The sequence below is a fragment of the Balaenoptera physalus genome, assembly GCF_965194825.1.
Source record: "Balaenoptera physalus genome assembly, chromosome: 8".
NCBI lineage: Eukaryota > Metazoa > Chordata > Mammalia > Artiodactyla > Balaenopteridae > Balaenoptera > Balaenoptera physalus.
Window position 1 is genome coordinate 71,345,200 of NC_138887.1, and position 18,125 is coordinate 71,363,324.

Here is an 18,125-nt window from a genome sequence, read left to right on the forward strand (position 1 = left end):
ACATTCATATTTTGTTGGGTGTTTGCATTATTATCTTTCAGTTATGGAGAAAACTACAGATGTACTTCCTCTCGCTATGAATTCTTCAGAGAAGCAAGAGACTGTATGTATTTTTGGAACTGGAGATTTTGGACAATCACTGGGACTTGAAATGCTCCAATGTGGTTATTCTATTGTTTTTGGAAGTCGAAACCCCCGGATGTCCAGTCTGCTGCCCAACGGTGCAGAGGTCCTGAGCTACTCAGAAGCGGCCCAGAAATCTGGCATTATAATCATAGCAATCCACAGGGAACATTACGATTTTCTCACAGAATTAACTGAGGTTCTCAATGGGAAAATACTGGTCGACGTCAGCAACAACCTCAAAATCAAGCAGTATCCGGAATCGAACGCAGAGTACCTTGCTCAGTTGGTGCCGGGAGCCCACGTGGTAAAAGCATTTAACACCATCTCAGCCTGGGCTCTCCAGTCAAGGGCACTGGATGCAAGTCGGCAGGTAAGATTAAATGATAAATTTACACTCCATCTTTAAAAATTGAATGTTTTAATATGTGCTTACCTCAAAGATTCCAAAACATAATTCCAAAAGAAAACATTTCATTCTGCTACTATGTGCCATGAATAACTTTCTTGGGCTTGACCAAGTAGGGTAACCAATTATAGTGATTTATTTAGCACTGTCTACACCCTCAGCTTTTAGCTTGATGGAACCCAATGGTGTCAGTCTCTGGAGCCCTCTTGTCAGTACTAGAAAATAACACTGCTAAATTGTTGGTGGGTATCCCTTCCACTCCCATTACCTTGTATGAAATGGGTTCCATCTGTTCACTGAGATTAAAAGCAATCCCTAAGTGATACGGCACCCATGAATACAGAAGAGAGACCAAACTGTTTGCATTGTGGAGAACCAAGTCTTATCATATCAGTGTGATATGCTTACAGCCACGCTCAACTTAAAACCCTGGTACTTAACTATCCAACACACATGTGCAAGTCTAAACCATCATCTTGTTAAATATGTCCTTTCTACAGCCTTGTTTGAAAAGCAGTTAACTACCATATGGCATTGTCTTGCACAGTGCTTATACAGACTTTCAAAATAATTACTAAAGAAAGAATAAATACAAAACGAATTATTTTAACCCAGGTGTTTGTCTGCGGAAATGACAGCAAAGCCAAGCAAAGAGTGATGGATATTGTTCGTAGTCTTGGACTTACTCCATTGGATAAAGGATCTCTCATGGCAGCCAATGAAATTGAAAACTACCCACTGCAACTATTTACAATGTGGAAGTTCCCCTTCTATTTGTCTGCTGTTCTGTGTGTATTCTTCTTTTTCTACTGTGTAATAAGAGAAGTAATCTACCCTTATGTTTATGAAAAAAAAGATAGGACATTCCGCCTGGCTATTTCTATTCCAAATCGTGTCTTTCCAATAGCAGCACTTACACTGCTGGCCTTGGTTTACCTCCCTGGTGTTATTGCGGCCATCCTGCAGCTGTACCGAGGTACAAAATACCGCCGATTCCCAGACTGGCTTGACCACTGGATGCTTTGCAGAAAGCAGCTTGGCTTGATAGCACTGGGATTTGCCTTCCTTCATGTCCTCTACACACTTGTGATCCCTATTCGTTATTATGTACGATGGACATGGACCAACAGAACCATTGCCCAGGTAAATCGCTACTCATTTGTATTCTCCTATTCTTTAAATCAAAGAGCAATCCTGCTACATCATATTCCACTTCACAGTTATAGAAAATCACTCTTCTAAGCATCTTTATTTTTTAAAGTAGCTGTAATTAGACACCTCATGTTTGTTTTGGGGGGTTTGTTGTTTTGTTTTGTTTTGTTTTTTACTGAATCTGGTTGAAATCTCATACAACTATTGAGAATGAAAGGTAGATTCCCAGGTCCACTTGGGTCCATATCTGTATTCCCAGGACTCACTGAGATACTGACAAACTAACAGATTTGGAGGCTCAGGAAAACCTAATGAACCTACTTGAGTTACTTCAATAATTGGAAGCCAAGGTGTTTTCAAGTTTCTATTTTTATGCATGCTACTTCCTTTTGGAAGTCAAAACCAACCATCTTATAAGTGAGGGGGCTGTCCAAACGTGTCATAGGAATGTAAACAAATTTACAAAAGGGTGCTTATAACTCCATTAATGTTTGACTTGTGGGATGCTGTCCTCAATAACTAGAAAACTAAACAATTCTGAGCAAATGTCAAATACTATATTCTGCATAGTCAAAATATTCAGAGAGAATCAGCTCAGGGAGTCTTAAAGCAGTCCCAGAGGAAGTTCTATACATCAGTTCTAGTTTGGAAATAATTGATTTTGATCAATCTTACTGCAGTCTCAAAGTGCTGGGTCTGTGGATTTCTCTACATTATTTCCCTAACAAATACATGGGATGTCCTTGGGTAAGAGTCATGTTACAGGGGCCAGATTTCTCTCAAGATGTGATGCAACAGACTTGATGCTATATTACAACATAAAAAACATGAAAGAACTCAAACGTCGTGTGTGTGAATAATCAGCATATAAAGCAGGAAAACAGAACCCTGATGTAATCATTTGAGAACATCAATTTTTGCTTGGGGAACAAGAAGCCATATGGTAAAGAAGGTTTAAGTAAATGTTTATTTTGTTTTAGGATTTATAGGGTCAATTAAAACTCTCTATACAACTCCTGGAGTCAACTATATTATTAATAAAGTCCCAATAGAACCACTTTTTCTATCAAAAAATATAATATCTAAGTGTATTTTTCTAAGTGTAATTATTTTCAGTGATTGTTAAGAAATGTTATACAATTTTCCTTGAGCAAAGAAACCATGCAGAGGTATTTTTTCATCCTCTTAAAAGTTTGGGCAGTTTGTAAAAAAATGGAAGTTTTAAAAATTGCTTATAACTTTTCTTAGGCAATAGCCAAGAAAGAAAGTCCATTTAGTACCTCTACTGCCTGGCTCAGCGATTCATATGTCGCTATGGGAATGCTCGGATTTTTCCTGTTTGTACTCCTGGGAATCACTTCCTTGCCATCAGTTAGCAACATGGTCAACTGGAGAGAGTTCCGATTTGTCCAGGTAAAGGACTTCACGATTTAATCTACTTTACAGTGCAAAATGATTCTGGTTTTACAAATATTCTCATTTTTTTCTCATACCCTGCATAAATTTTCATTTTACTCCATCACTTCCCTAGCGATCTCATAAAAATAGCAACTGAAACAAGTTCAAATTAGAAAATGCTAAACTCTGGTAACAAAAGGCAGATTCCATAATGGTTTAATTTCCTAGCAGGGCATCCCTTGCCAAGATTCTTGACCACTCCCAGAGCCACAGCTAAGAGTATAGCGTGAAAAGCACCAACTACTATTAAATTCTGTGTGTGGAGATGTACTAGGTGCAAGGTGGAGAGAAACCGAAACACAAAATTTCTTCTTCTGAAAACCAACTTTAGAATATGGACTTATTGATATGAAAAGGCATATAATGAAATGATCTTTAAATCCTTCAAAGCAAGATACGCTAGACTGTCATCACACCAGATTCAACGGTGGTCTGTAAGAGGGAAAATCGGTTTTTCCACACATCGACCACCAGATACCTCATTAAAAGCAGCTGGTAACTAATCTTACAGACCAGTGGTCTTCAAAGTGTGGTACCTGGACCAGCAGCGGCAGCGTCACCTGGGGTCATGTTAGATACAAATCCCCCGGCCCCACCCAGACCTGAATGAATCAGAAGCTCTGGAGGTATGGCCCAGCAGTTTGTTTTCACACACCCTCTGGGTGATTCTGATGCATGTTCCTTGTGAACCAGTATAACAGAATAGACTGTTACTAACTGAAATCAGATTTGAACTTTATAGAACAATTTGAATTTCAGAAGTCTTGCAGTTTCTCCCAGGGACCAAATGCAGTCAACATTTTCTCATGTTTACACCTTTATTCAAGACATTAAGACGGAAATAAACATTGAGCTTTGTATTTAGGCCAAAACAAACAACCAACCAAAAGTAAAGTTTGCTAATTGCTCTTTATTGTGACAGAATGTAGCTAGCATCTGCTCTTAGTCAGCAACATATACTAATGTGGTGCTTCTTGAGGACATACTGTATCTTACTCATCTCTGGCCTCCAGAAAAGGTGATTCCGGAAAGTTTTACCATTGAAGAAGAAGGTACATTATTTATTCTAACGCAAAAGAATTTACTCCTGGGAATCTTTCCTAACCTAATCTTTCCCAGTTAGGTTAAGATGAAACCACCATGTCATTTGCAAGCACAGTCTTTTTATTTATTTATTTATTTATTTATTTATTTATTTATTTATTTACTTGGCTGCGTTTTTTTTCTTTTTTTTGGTCTTCATTGCTGTGTGCAGGCTTTCTATAGTTGCGGTGAGCGGGGGCTACTCTTCGTTGCGGTGTGTGGGCTTCTCATTGTGGTGGCTTCTCTTGTTGCGGAGCACGGGCTCTAGGCGCGCGGGCTTCAGTAGTTGTGGCACATGGGCTCAGTAGTTGTGGCGCACGGGCTTAGTTGCTCCATGGCATGCGGGGTCTTCCCCGACTAGGGCTAGAACCCATGTCCCCTGCATTGGCAGGCAGATTCTTAACCACTGTGCCACCAGCGAAGCCCAGCACAGTCTTTTTTTAAATGATATACTGATCATCCTGAAGGAGAGTTAATGTTTTTTCAGTACTTAGCAGTGTTCTAAATATTACAGGTTTCAAAAGCTTGCGGCTTTGACAAATACCCTTCACTGGCTTACAGTTTAAACAGTGTTAATGTATATGTTTTTGTTTCTTGCTTATAGTCCAAACTGGGTTATTTGACCCTGATCTTGTGCACAGCCCACACCTTGGTGTACGGCGGAAAGAGATTCCTCAGTCCTTCAAGCCTCATCTGGTATCTTCCTTCAGCCTACGTGATAGCACTGATCATCCCTTGCACGGTGCTGGTGATCAAGTTCATCCTCATCCTGCCATGTATAGACAAGACCCTTACACGGATCCGCGAGGGCTGGGAAAGGAACCCGAAATTCTCAGAATCAGCATTGAATGGAAAAACAGATATTTAAAGCAAAGTTCAGTTCACCTGGACTTCTTAACTATGGTGTTGTATGTTTAGAGAATAATAATGGGTGCAGTGAAGAAAGCGTTTTTCTCCCACCACGGGCTGAAGCTTGTGAACAGAGAAAGAAATCATGCCTGACTTTGAGAAATGGACACCGTTTGATGTCAGGCCGGTGTTGAATCGGTGTTGGCCCCTGCCTCTCCTTTTGCTGGAGGTGGGGGTGGTGCTGAGATCGCGATTAGCTGTGTGGTTTCACACTAGGAAGCTTCTTTGTTGCGGGCAGCATGCATGACCTAATGTCTTGCAAAATCGAGGGGAAGTCCATGCACTTTCCTTCTCTGGAACAAGGGCAGAGAGGAGTGAAAGAGAAAACAGTAAGATGGTGGCCACTGATCAAGGCTTTATTAGATATGTCTGAAGAAGAGGGCTGAGGAAGTAAAAGGAATGAGATTTTTGGTTTGGTTTTTGGCAGTGCAGGTTATCATAAATATTGCCATGGTGAATTCTGTAGTTGCGTGTGCTCTTTGATTTTGTTACCAATATGGATGTGTAGTGTGGGGAATTATTTTATAAAACAATAAAAATATCACAATTGATTGGAAGTAATCAAGGGTTGGATATATAAAAATCTATATCATAAGATATAGATCCTTCCTCTACAAAGGAATAGGTATAGGAAAGATTGAGTTAAAAATGAGGGATACCCACTTGGATTTTCTCAATGTACAATAAGCAAAGAAGAGCTGATAAAAGCCCTTGTGCAAAAAGTTCAAATAAACCAAAATTTAAATAAATTTTGTAAAGTTGCACTTTATAGGTATTGGTATTGTTCAGGTTTGGTATTGTTTAGGTTTTGTGGTATGCTTTGTAAATAATATATTCCAAATTTTGTTCAACATTAATCATCTATGAAATGCATTTCTAGTATAAAAAAGTAGCTTCTGTAGTCTGTCATAGTTTGTTGTCAATTTAAGCAGTGAAATTAAATGAATAATGAAAGTGTAAGTTGGACCGATACATAGATGAGAGAGAATTACAGTGTCTTAGGGGAGAGAGGTGTGAGCAGTAGTTGTAATAGGAGACTTGGTTCTTTCTCAGATCCTTGCTGGAAGGCAGGATGGTTCTCTCTGCTTTTGTGTGCTGATGAGGCCATTTCCAAGAGGACCTTCAGCAGGATTAGCCTTCCTGGCTCACACATGGAGCTGAGAGGAGCCTTATGTGTGACCTTCCCACACTGAAATAACCAAAAGGCTTCGGGTTTGACATTTTTTCAGCCTGCTCCACAAAGGCCATTTCTTTTACTTTTTACTTTTATTATCATATATTCTATATGACCTTATATAAAATGATTGAAATATATTAAAACATCACCCACAATCCAGGATATTTTTCTATAAAACGTTTTGAAAATAGTTCTACCTATACTGTATATTCAATTTTGTACCCTTCCTTTTTCACTTAATATATCGTGGCTTTGTCTGCTTACTTACACGGTATATGTATTGAATCAATGGCTGCATAATATTACATCAAATACGCATTTAACCACTGCCCTAATTCAACATTTAGGTTATATCCATTTTTTACTAAAACAACATTTCAGAGGATATCTTGGCACGTACAATTTTTCCATATTTTAAATTACTTCCTCAGAATACTTGCAAAGAATTGGGATTAAAAAGTAAAGAACTTTTAATAGCATTGGATACATATTGCCAAATTATTTCTAAAGTCAATACCATTGGCACTGAATGAGGGTGCTGGTTTCATTATACCCTACCAGATTTTGTTTTTTATTTCTATTTGTGTTAATGAGAAGATACACAGAATATATACTCCATTACTTTATTCTTGATCCACCCAAGCAAGGATACAAAAAAGCTTGCGACTTTGAGCAGAGCTGCGGTGTGTGCTGCTGACCCGAGAGCATCAGTGAGAAAGGCAGGGAAATTGTCACTACTCATCCCTCTATTTTATGCAAAACGGCCAAGTATTCTAGGGTTGGCCGCTGCTTTTTGGCTAGAGAATTGGTTGATTAAAGATTAAGTACTATCCAGGCTGATCTAAAAAAAGCCTTTGGGATTAACCATGCTCCTTTTTGGGTAAAAGAGTAAAGTTTTTACTGACTACATGGTTCATTACTAAAAATAGAAAATGCCACTCTTAGGTTAAAAAAAAAAAAGCTTCCCTAGAGTAAAAAGGATTCTACTTTTATAACCTAGTAAAAATGCTCTACCTGGGTACTTCACAAAAGCCATCCAGGAAGCCAGACGTTACAGAGCGCCCCGGGTGTTTTGGCGTCACAGTGCATTGCTGGGCATGACCCTCAGCCTCATCCACAAGGGCTCCAAGCCCCACCAGCTGACCAGAGAAGCCAATTCCCTCCTTTCGCTCCTCCCAATATCCCTCCCTTCCCAAACCATCAAACCAATGTGCCCATCCTAACACAGCTGACTCCCCCAGTTTACTTAAGGTGGAAAGAATGAGTTTGAAACAGATAGAAGTAGGTGTGTTGGGTGAACTATATTCCTTTTAACTGTTCCAAACTATTCTTCTACATTAAAAAGTGAGACTAAACCTCCTTACTGCTGGTATGTTTCCTGTATTCTAGAAAAATTTTTATGATATCATATACCTTTTATTTTTTGTATGTTTTCCCCATGTTAAGGGATGACTGCTTCTGTAAAATCTTTCTAGTTTTGTAATCATTCTGGTTTTGACTCATCAGCATTCCAAAGAAAGTGATTGAAAGGTTTTGAATCACAGTAGCTCCAGCATCTGGAACTAAAAATAGTTCCTTTCAGAGATAAGGAAAAGGAGAGGCAGTACAGGGGTTGAAAAGCACATTAGCGGATTTGCAGCTTCATGTGACACGTGCTTGCACCCAGCGGGGTGATGCATTTCAACATCCTGCATGTTTCAGTTTTACCCTCAGAGAAGGGAAAGCATCAACTGGCCAAACAGGGGTAGGGGTAGACTATCCCACACTGGACTTTTGTGGAAGAAAAAAAAGGCTTTCCTTCCTCCCTCCAGATAGATGCCACCCGGACAGGGCAAATGCCTTAATGGGTAGACTGATTTCAAGTTGGATTTCAACCTGTGGGACCCGACATGAAATGTCCTGGACAACTGAACAGCTGCAGCCCTGATGGGTGTTATCATTCTTTTGAAAACAAAATAAAAACAGATAAATAAAGAGAGGGCCAGCAACCTGCAGTAAGCTAGAAGCAGAGAGAACGAAGTCCCTATTCGAAAGCTACTTCAGTTAGAAATTGCGTTCAAGAGCTCTTCGTGCATTTATTGTTCAGGGATCACAGAAGAGCCATGATAACGATGAGTGTAAATATAATGAATTTGACCACTAGGAGCTCAAAAGGTTCTGGACCTCCTCCCCAAATCAAGGTGGAATGGCAGTCAAGGTGCTGCACACAGAGCTCTCAATTTCCATTCTCCATCAATACCACCATCATCCACACCACCGCCCGTTTAATACACACATACCAAAAATCTCCTTATACGATCCTCCTTCACTTTTCTACAGTGAGTTAAGATTACAATGTAGAAAAACCCTCTAGTCTTCCAAAGATTCGTTCAGTAGAATTCAGGAGGAGAGAATAAGTCCCTCTTCTCTTCATTACCCTTCTGAAGCTCAAGGCAAAGCCCTGACCTCTCAGATAAGAGGAAGCAAGAAGATCCAGCTGACGAAGGAGGAGGATCAAGGGTGCAGGGGAAAGCAGTGAGGGCAGGGGAAAGCAGTGAGGGCTGGGGAAAGCAGTGAGGGCAGGGGAAAGCAGTGAGGGCAGGGGAAAGCAGTGAGGGCTGGGGAAAGCAGTGACGGCTGGGGAAAGCAGTGAGGGCTGGGGAAGGCAGTGAGGGCTGGGGAAAGCAGTGAGGGCTGGGGAAAGCAGTGAGGGCTGGGGAAGGCAGTGAGGGCAGGGGAGAGCAGTGAGGGCTGGGGAAGGCAGTGAGGGCTGGGGAGAGCAGTGAGGGCAGGGGAAAGCAGTGAGGGCTGGGGAAAGCAGTGAGGGCAGGGGAAAGCAGTGAGGGCTGGGGAAAGCAGTGAGGGCTGGGGAAAGCAGTGACGGCTGGGGAAAGCAGTGAGGGCTGGGGAAGGCAGTGAGGGCTGGGGAAAGCAGTGAGGGCTGGGGAAGGCAGTGAGGGCAGGGGAAAGCAGTGAGGGCTGGGGAAGGCAGTGAGGGCTGGGGAAAGCAGTGAGGGCTGGGGAAAGCAGTGAGGGCTGGGGAAAGCAGTGAGGGCAGGGGAAAGCAGTGAGGGCTGGGGAAAGCAGTGAGGGCAGGGGAAAGCAGTGAGGGCTGGGGAAAGCAGTGAGGGCTGGGGAAAGCAGTGAGGGCAGGGGAAAGCAGTGAGGGCTGGGGAAAGGGGAGCGTGGACGAGTAGGATCGTGCACCCAGGCCCTAGCCCAGCCGATTTCCTCCTTTCATCCCTCCCAATATCTCTCCCTCCCCAAACCATCAAACCAATTTGACCATCCAAACACAGCTGACTCCTTCCGTTTAAATAAGGTTCTATCTGTTTCCTGCTAGGAGGGAATCTTGGAAGGCTTTTAATGATGTTGATTGTATAATATTATGAGCAAACAATAAACACTTGACATGCATTATCTTATTTACTCCTCATAACAATTCTCTAAAATACTCTCATTATCCCCACTTTTCAGAGGAAACTGAGCCTTAAAAACATTGAGAGGCAGACATGGGATTTGAACTGAGCCCATCTGAGTAAGAGGCCTAGTAAGAGGCAGACATGGGATTTGAATTGAGGCCATCTGAGTCCAGGGCCATTGCCTTTCAACACCACAATACAATGGAGGACCCTCACGCTGCCCTCCAAAACGTCCCTTTGGATCCATAGATTAGGCGGAGTGGACTGAACCACTGGCAACGTTTCTTTGAAACTTTTTAAAGGAAGCTTTAAATATTCCTGATTGCCCCATCTTTAGCACTCCACATTTGCCTACTGTTGATCTTAGGATGCCCTTTAAGGTTCCAGTGACATGTGATCCCTCGGTTTCAGCATTGAGCTCAGCTCTAAGTGCCACTTTAATCTTGCTATACCAATCTGGCCGCAAGCTTTCCTAATCAGCAGAGAGACCTCTGTTCAGGTAGAGGTAGGCAAAACCCCTGGCCTGAGGGCTCAGCGGGGCAGCCAAGGAGAGTACAGCTCTTCAGAAGCTGCAAGGCAAATGTTTTCGTTCTCTCTGCTTCCACCTTAGTGCTTTGTGTACTGAGAGGGCTTATTTGTTCTTGAGATCCAGTGACGCACCAGGAAATCTCATAGCACTTTTCACTTAGTATTTTAATACTAGTTGAGAAATCTTAGTGTTAAAATAAAAAAAAAATTCAGTCCCGCTACCTAAAGTTGCCAGTTTTTCAGTTTTGTAAATATGAAGGGCTGTTGGAATGGAACTCACAATGTATCAGAAATGATCAGAACAGGATCAACTAAAATTAACCCCTTATGATTTTTAGAGAGTCAGCAGGTATTAAGGAATACAAACCATGTATTGGTTTCATGTTTACTAATCTTTTCTTTCATAGAAAGAGGTGCGTTACTGTTCACGATTCATAAAGGCAGGGTAGTAAAATCTGTTAAAACGAAAGATCTGCCTTCAAACTCAAGGATTCTTTACAGTCTCACCAGCCCAGCCAACCAAGTGGGCGTAACTTTTCCCAAGTGTTGACTGCCGCCAACAGGAAATCTTTCCATTTTTACGCACTGTGGGCAATTAGGAAATTCTCTCATATCTAACCAAAATCGTCCTAATTGTTCTTCCATCCACTGGTCTTAGCGCCATCATTTAAAGTTGTGCCTTCTCCAACTGTGGAGTGTCTTTGGTTTTGTTTTTTCCAATTCGTCATAGACATTTGTGTGTGTGTGTGTGTGTGTGTGTGTGTGTGTGTAAAACATAAAATCACCACACTTAAATATCAAAGCAACATCAAATTGCTGTAAAAGTTTCTAAACTTTTAAGCTCAATTTCTGAATTTATCAGACAGGTGACAAACAGGTCACAAACCGTCTGCAGCCCACATCTTGAGTAGCACTCGAAGATGGGCCTCACAACCTGGCTTGACTTGGGTTCTGCCAGAAGCCAACTCTGAGGCAAGGATTCTAAAGCAAATGTGTAGTTTATTCTGGAAATGAAATCACTAAATACTGGGAATGGAGTAGGGAAGTAGACAGAGCAAGGGAGGAATAAAGTGTGGGTTTTCAAGCCAGTTACCATGGTGGCCCCACTCCACTGGGAAACTCTGGGAAACAGCGTCATATATACCTTTTATGCCCATGAAGGGGAAAGGAAGATGCGGGTTTTATACACCAAATTCCCGTTTGTTACTGGATGAGAGAAGCTGCTAGGGCCCTAACTTTCTGGTTCTTTTGAGTTTTCCCATATGCTCGCTGTACATGCCACCATGGCCAGGGGAAAATCCTGCAGGCAAGGTGTCACAGGTGTTCACACAAGCAGCTTTCAGCTCGTAGGGGTGAATGCCAAGAGGATGAGGGTTCAGTACTAACAACAGCTACACAATCCAACAGAAAATTGTGCAGCCGGTCTGAACAGTTCACAGGGGGAAAAAGGCTCGTCAACATATGAAAAGGCACTCTACTTCTTTCATAAAGAAATGCATGAAGACTCAGCCTGCATTTAAATACTATTTCTCACTTCACAGATGGGCAAGAATCCAAGAGTTTGAGCACACATTCTGTGGGTGAGGCTGAGGAAGCACGCATTCTCATGCATCACTCTTGGGTGTGCAAACTGGGACTACCCCAAGGAGAGCAGTTGGGCATTATCTTTCAAAATTAAAAATGCAGAGTTAATTCTTACCCAGGGGCCCCACTCCTGAGCATTATAGATATGCCTGCAAGCCTCTGAGATGACAAATAGACATTGCTATTCATTTTTCTTGTTTTTCAAGAACAACACTGTAAAAACAAAATATAGGCAAGAACTCAAGCATTCATCTTCAGGGTGGATTAAGTAAACTATGATGATTTCACAGAAAGGAATTCTATGCAGCTGTTTAAAACAAACGAGTCACCTTCTTTATACATATAAAGAAAGAGCTCCAAAATATATTATTAAGCAAAAAAAAAAAAAAAAAAAAAAATCAAGGTGCAAAATAACATGTAAAGTTTGATTCCTTTTGTATATGTACATTTGCTGGTATTGCCTAAAGAAACAATGAAAGGATTTGAAAGAAACTAATAAAAAAATCATACCTAAACAGGATGGGGGAACAGAGGAGTAGAAATAAGAGTAGAAGCACTATATATGTTTTATATCATTTTGATTTTTTAATTACATGAATAATTTACCCAATTTTTTAAATAAATTTAATTTAAAAAGTAATTGGTTGTGGGTCCCTGCTAAGTCTTCTCTTGTTCACACTAAACCTCTCCAGCTCCTTCAGTCTCTTCTCTTACATAATTTCCGTATCTTTCATCACCCTGCTCCCTCTTCTTTGGATCTCCTACAAACATTTCAATGTTCCTTTTAAAACCAAGACCAGAACTCCGGAGACGGTGTAGCAAAGCTAGAGTACAATATGACCGTTGCTTCCCTTATTCTGGATCACGGGTCTCTATTAATGTAGTTAAGCATTTACTAGGTGTTTTTTTTTTTTTGGAAAGTCACATGATATCGGGATCACATCACATAATGTGCCTAAATTCTTTTCACATAAAAAGTTTAGTCCAGTCTCTCCACCATCTGCCGCACTAGCCCCATCCCTGCCCCCTTTCAGCACTAATACCACCCACTCAACAGTGACTGTCACCAATATTTTTAAACTTATGTAAAGCAAAAATAAATAAGCACCATGTACTATCTTCACAACAATTATGTAAATCTAAAACTTGTCTTAAAATAAAAGGTTTATTTTTTAAAAACAAACAACCTACTCTATCCTTATTAAAGTTTATCTTGTGGAAAGTAACCTATCATTTCAGCCTGGAAGATTTTTTAAACATTAATTGCATTTTCCAATATATATGCTGTCCACACATTTCCTAAATATAGCTTCCATACCTTTATTTTAGTTTTTGATAACAAACATAGAGACATTTTAACCATAACCTCCAACTTCACCTACAAAATTTCATTGATTTGGAAACTGAAGCTCAAGGGGGTAAAGTAATTTCCGCAAGGTCACACAGCTACATGGTGACAAAGCAGAATTAGACCACAGATGATCTTATTTCCCAGGCTAGGAGTTTTTCCAGTCCTTTTGGAAGCAAGTGATTCAGTTGAAAATGGTTGTAGATCAAAATCAAAAGGGTCAAAAGGACAGACTGATCAGAAACAGGTATATCCAGTTACCAATTTTGTACTTTTCAGTAAGTGCTAAAGTGGTAAACTACTTTACCTTTAAAAAATGATAGGACTTTAGAATAGTATTATCTAATGGTATATTTAGATGGCCTATGATTATTAGAATGCTAAATAATAAAAAATGTTATTTTACCTCCTTTCACATTGTCTAAAGTGAGATAATATTAAAATTCTTAGTAGACATTTTAGGAATATCCAACAACAAAAAGCTATCCATTATTTAATCCCTGTTAGGATTCCCCTCCCCCCCCCCCGTATGAAGGAGACTCTGTCAACCTGCTTTAATATATTGTAAAAGAAATTCACAGTAGAAATATCTCTTTGAAACTGGCTAAATACATCAAGTAGACATCAGTGGCAGCCATGGAGATAGTCACATGTCCCTTCAAGAGAATCTACTGCAAGGGAACATAGCTGATTGACAGCCTCCAGCTGCCACTCCTTGGAATGCACCACCTCACTCACTGGATTCATGATTCATGTTGCCCTTGGACTGCTCCCAGCCAATGACTGTGCATGTCAGAGATACCGGAACCATTACTTCCTCACGCAAGTTTCCTCTAATGGGCAACATTTGCTTGGGCATTTCCCATCAGGCCAGCCAAGTGTGTTTCACAACTGTACTGCAGTCGGAATCTCTTCCTACCCAATCCTCCCCTTACTTTTTTTAAGTACTTTTTTCTTTCACAGGTGTAAGACTTGTGCGTTGTGAAAGCTATATGAAAGCTCCCTCCTCCTTTATCCCGCAAGGCATTTCCTCCAATATATCTCTAATCCTATCTTGATGTCTGCTTCTTGGAGGACCTAACCGATAAGCATCATTGGCTGAAAAGTTGCAAAATAGATTATTTTATGATAATATGTCTTGATAATCATACCATTTATTGTGTCTTTCACCCAAATATACCCTTTAACAATTAGTTTCATTGACTATTGTGTATTAAGATAAGGTAGGCATAAATGAGAGAAAACGCTCATCACAGAGTGTGTTAGTAAAGTGCTAAATAGAGCTGGCATCTACTTTCCCAACCTCTAATCCCTTACCCATAAAAGAGAAGATAATATGCTTCTAAAGGCCTGAAGATGTAAAATACCCTTAAAAACAAATATACAAAAGAAAAAACTGTGTTTCTAATTTCACTGAAAATTGTGAAGCTGATGGTCTCTGAGATGGGCTATGTGTTCAGAAGGTAAGAGGCTTGGGCTATAAAAGTTGAAAGCAGCCAAGTCTCAGAGGAAGGTATGGATTTAACCCCTCCTCTATACTGAGACTGAGGCAGACAGAGGGATGAGGGCTGTGGAATGAAGCATCACAAATGCTGTGAGACGTCTTGCTGCGTTTGGGTATGACACAAAGGTTGTAATAAGAATCTTTAGCCATTGGAGTGAAATGCTCTAAGACTAAGGCCACTCGAAGCAAAGTGCCTAAGTTGAGCTAATTCTTAACAGCAGTACCCTGTACCCAGAGGAGCCAAAATGATGTCAACCACCGTGGGCACAGGGCCAGACTCCTCACCATCTTCAATCACCAAACAATCCCTGGATTCTGCCTTGATAAAAGAGTGAGGGAGAATAAGTCACTCTATTAATCTGCTATTAGCTAGGTAAGGGGTAACTCCATAAAGAGTTTACTATTTAGAGAATTAAAGAATTGTAACATTCCTTATTCCCAGGAGTTGTGCAGGAAAAATTATGGAAGGATAGAAAAATGAGAATTGACAAATGTCAAGAATGAACTGGGGAAAAAAGAGCAAGAATTAGAAATAAGGACTGTCTCAAATTACTGAGGAAAAAGGTTATTATAATTATTAGGACAACTAGACACAAATTTGGGAAAAAAATAAAATCAGGTCAGTACTTCATACCAGAATAAATTCCAAATAAATCAAAATTTAAATGTACAATCTAAAAACATACTAAAAGAAAATATGGGAAAATTGCCTTATAAACTGATCTGAAGATAACCTTACTAATTCAAAAACTAGAGGCTACGAGATAAAATATTGATCAATCTAATTATGTTAATTTTCCTTAAAATATTGGTATAACACAAAAACAACACAAGCAAAGTTAAAAGACAAGTGATAAACTGAGAAAATATATTTCTATTTAAAAGGTTAATAAACTTAAAATATTAAGAGTTCCTACATATTGAGAAGAAACGAAATAACAACCTGATAGGAAAGTGGCAAAATATATGAGCAGACATTCACAAAAGAAGAAATGAAAATGGCACCTAAATGTACACAAAGATGCTCAAACTTGCTCTTACTCAGGGAAATTGCAAATGAATACTGTTACGAGCTACAAGTTTTCATATATCTGATTGTCAAACATCCAAAAGTCTGACAACGTATTCCATTGGCAAGACTATAGGAAACAGCTGATGAGAATACAAAATGTACAACTCCTCGGCAAAGGAATTTGATAATATCTTTAAAAAAAATTACTAGCAAACTATCTAGCAATTTCAGTTCTAGGAATTTACCTCCAAAATATTCTGATAAAAATACAAAATGACTTGTATGCAAAGTGTATTTTTCCAATGGCAAGATACAGAACAGTATATGTACTATTCTAACATTTAGATAAGAAAAGAGATTGTTAATATGTACACAAATGTATTATATTCGCAAAAAAAAATCTAATAAAAATGGTTATCACTAGATCAGTGCTTCTTAAACTTTAGTGTACATAAAAATCACCTTCAGAGGCTGACTCCCAAAGTTTCTGATTTAAAAATTCTGAAACGGGGCCCAAGAATTCGCATTTCTGCTTCTTAAACTTTAGTGTACATAAAAATCACCTTCAGAGGCTGACTCCCAAAGTTTCTGATTTAAAAATTCTGAAACGGGGCCCAAGAATTCGCATTTCTAACAAGTCCACAAGTGATGCTGAAGCAGCTGTTCTGAAGACCACGCTTTGCCCCCAAACTTAAAACAAATGGAAATAATTGGACCTATCAATATCAAATTCATTACATTATAATACAGGGAATAGATTTATTTATTTATATTTATAGATATAGTCACTTTTGAGTATTTTGAGAGTATATCTTAAGTGGAATGAGTTCTAATTCCAGACAGCTTCAAATAAATCTTAAACTTAATTCAGTATTTATTAGTAATATTAGTATTATTAATTTGAAACTAGTTTATACACATGCCAATACACACAAACATTTATGCATGAAGTCAAATAATAGTGTCAATGTTGTTAAGAACTAAAATTATTGGTGTAAGAGAAAAGAGTTTAAAGTTAAAGAAGTTAAATTAAAATTCAATGATGTTAAATTTGAATTGAATATTGCTATTGAACATCAGTATTATTGTATGGTTTTGTTTTTTCTATTCAAAATATATATTCCTTAGCTCAGTGACCACCCAAAAACAAGAGTGCCCCTAGTGCCCACATTTTGGTCTCTAAGTAGTGTTTCCCACTAAAAGGAATCAAAGCTCTATGGTAGAATTCTGATTCCACATTTGGAGAAGAAAATGCATTAAATGGGTTTGTGACAAGTTATGCCAGAAAGCAAGGAGGAAGTCAAAGACTAATGGGACATGTCAGAAGCAAACATAAACAAAGAGGAGCAAATATAAGGGAAGAATCCCATTGGCAAAATACAAGAACAAATTAAAAATAGTGACTGTAATTAATTAATTAGAATTCATGAATTCATTCTATCACTAAAAACACTAACAAAAATGAAAATTAAAAAAACAAAACACACACAAGCAAAAATCTAGTTGGTCACTATTGTATTTAGAACATTTCCTTATTTTGAAAATTGACAGTAGAAAGAAAAGAATTAAGCATTTTTCCTTCCTTCTCTGTACTACAGAGTAACTAAAGAGCCCTAGTTGATGAGAGAAAGCTCTTCTCCATAGCAAACACCCAGCTAACAAAAGTTACAAGAAAGAGAAAATTAGAAAACTGCAATTTTGCCTAATGAAAATGCTTTCATCAGTCGATGAAATGGCTAGATGAAAAGTTGCTGGGTAATTGTACCATGTCAGCATCACAAAAGTGTGAACACTAGACACTAACACCATATGCTGTCTATGAAGCACCCAAGACCACAAATGTTTGCTAATAGAGGTGAACCTGAATCACTTCAAGCCTTGACTTCTCACTTCAATTACAGGAAATACAGGGGATAGGGTAACAAGTTAAAAGTCACCAACAGGAAGCAGACAGACAAATCCAGAATATGAAAAATTCTACAGGTTAAGTAACTCAATTTTTTTCAATAAATTAATGGCAAGGAGGGTATGGAACTACTCTAGATTAAGAGATTTAACCAAATGCAGAATGTGAACCGTGTGAGTTCCTTAATTGAATAAATCAAATATAAAAAGATATTTTTGAAACAGTTGGAGAATTATAAGTATTGAATGTATTAGACTGCACCAAGGAATTGTTAATTTTGTTAGAAGTGATAATGGTTTCATGATTTTTTAAGTCCATTTTTTAACAGAGCATAGTAATATATGTCAAGGTAAAATAACACAACATTTGGGACTTGTCTCAAAATATTTCAGCGAAAAAGAAAAAAAGAATGGATGAAACAGGCAAAGTAAAACGATGATGATTACTGAACCTGGCACGTGAGCATTCATTATACTATCCTTTCTATTTTTACATATATTTAAATTTTCAAAATATATTTTTAAAAGTAGA

General features: G+C 39.0%; 2 protein-coding genes across 3 annotated transcripts in view; one reads left to right on the forward strand and one right to left on the reverse strand.

Moving 5' to 3' along the window:
- STEAP4 (STEAP4 metalloreductase) overlaps nucleotides 1-7,670 on the forward strand; it is a 33,215-nt gene extending 25,545 nt beyond the window's left edge. The window contains exons 2-5 of one of the 2 annotated variants that reach the window (XM_082473713.1): nucleotides 42-496; nucleotides 1,148-1,675; nucleotides 2,933-3,097; nucleotides 4,830-7,670. In XM_082473713.1, the coding sequence (XP_082329839.1) occupies nucleotides 44-496; nucleotides 1,148-1,675; nucleotides 2,933-3,097; nucleotides 4,830-5,093 (1,410 nt within the window). In that variant the 5' untranslated portion in view covers nucleotides 42-43 and the 3' untranslated portion in view covers nucleotides 5,094-7,670. The remainder of the gene's footprint in view (nucleotides 1-41; nucleotides 497-1,147; nucleotides 1,676-2,932; nucleotides 3,098-4,829) is intronic. The other variant, XM_082473714.1, reaches the window with a different exon arrangement.
- LOC309665542 (uncharacterized protein) overlaps nucleotides 1-18,125 on the reverse strand; it is a 406,582-nt gene that overhangs the window by 360,741 nt on the left and 27,716 nt on the right. The gene's annotated exons all lie outside the window — the stretch shown is intronic.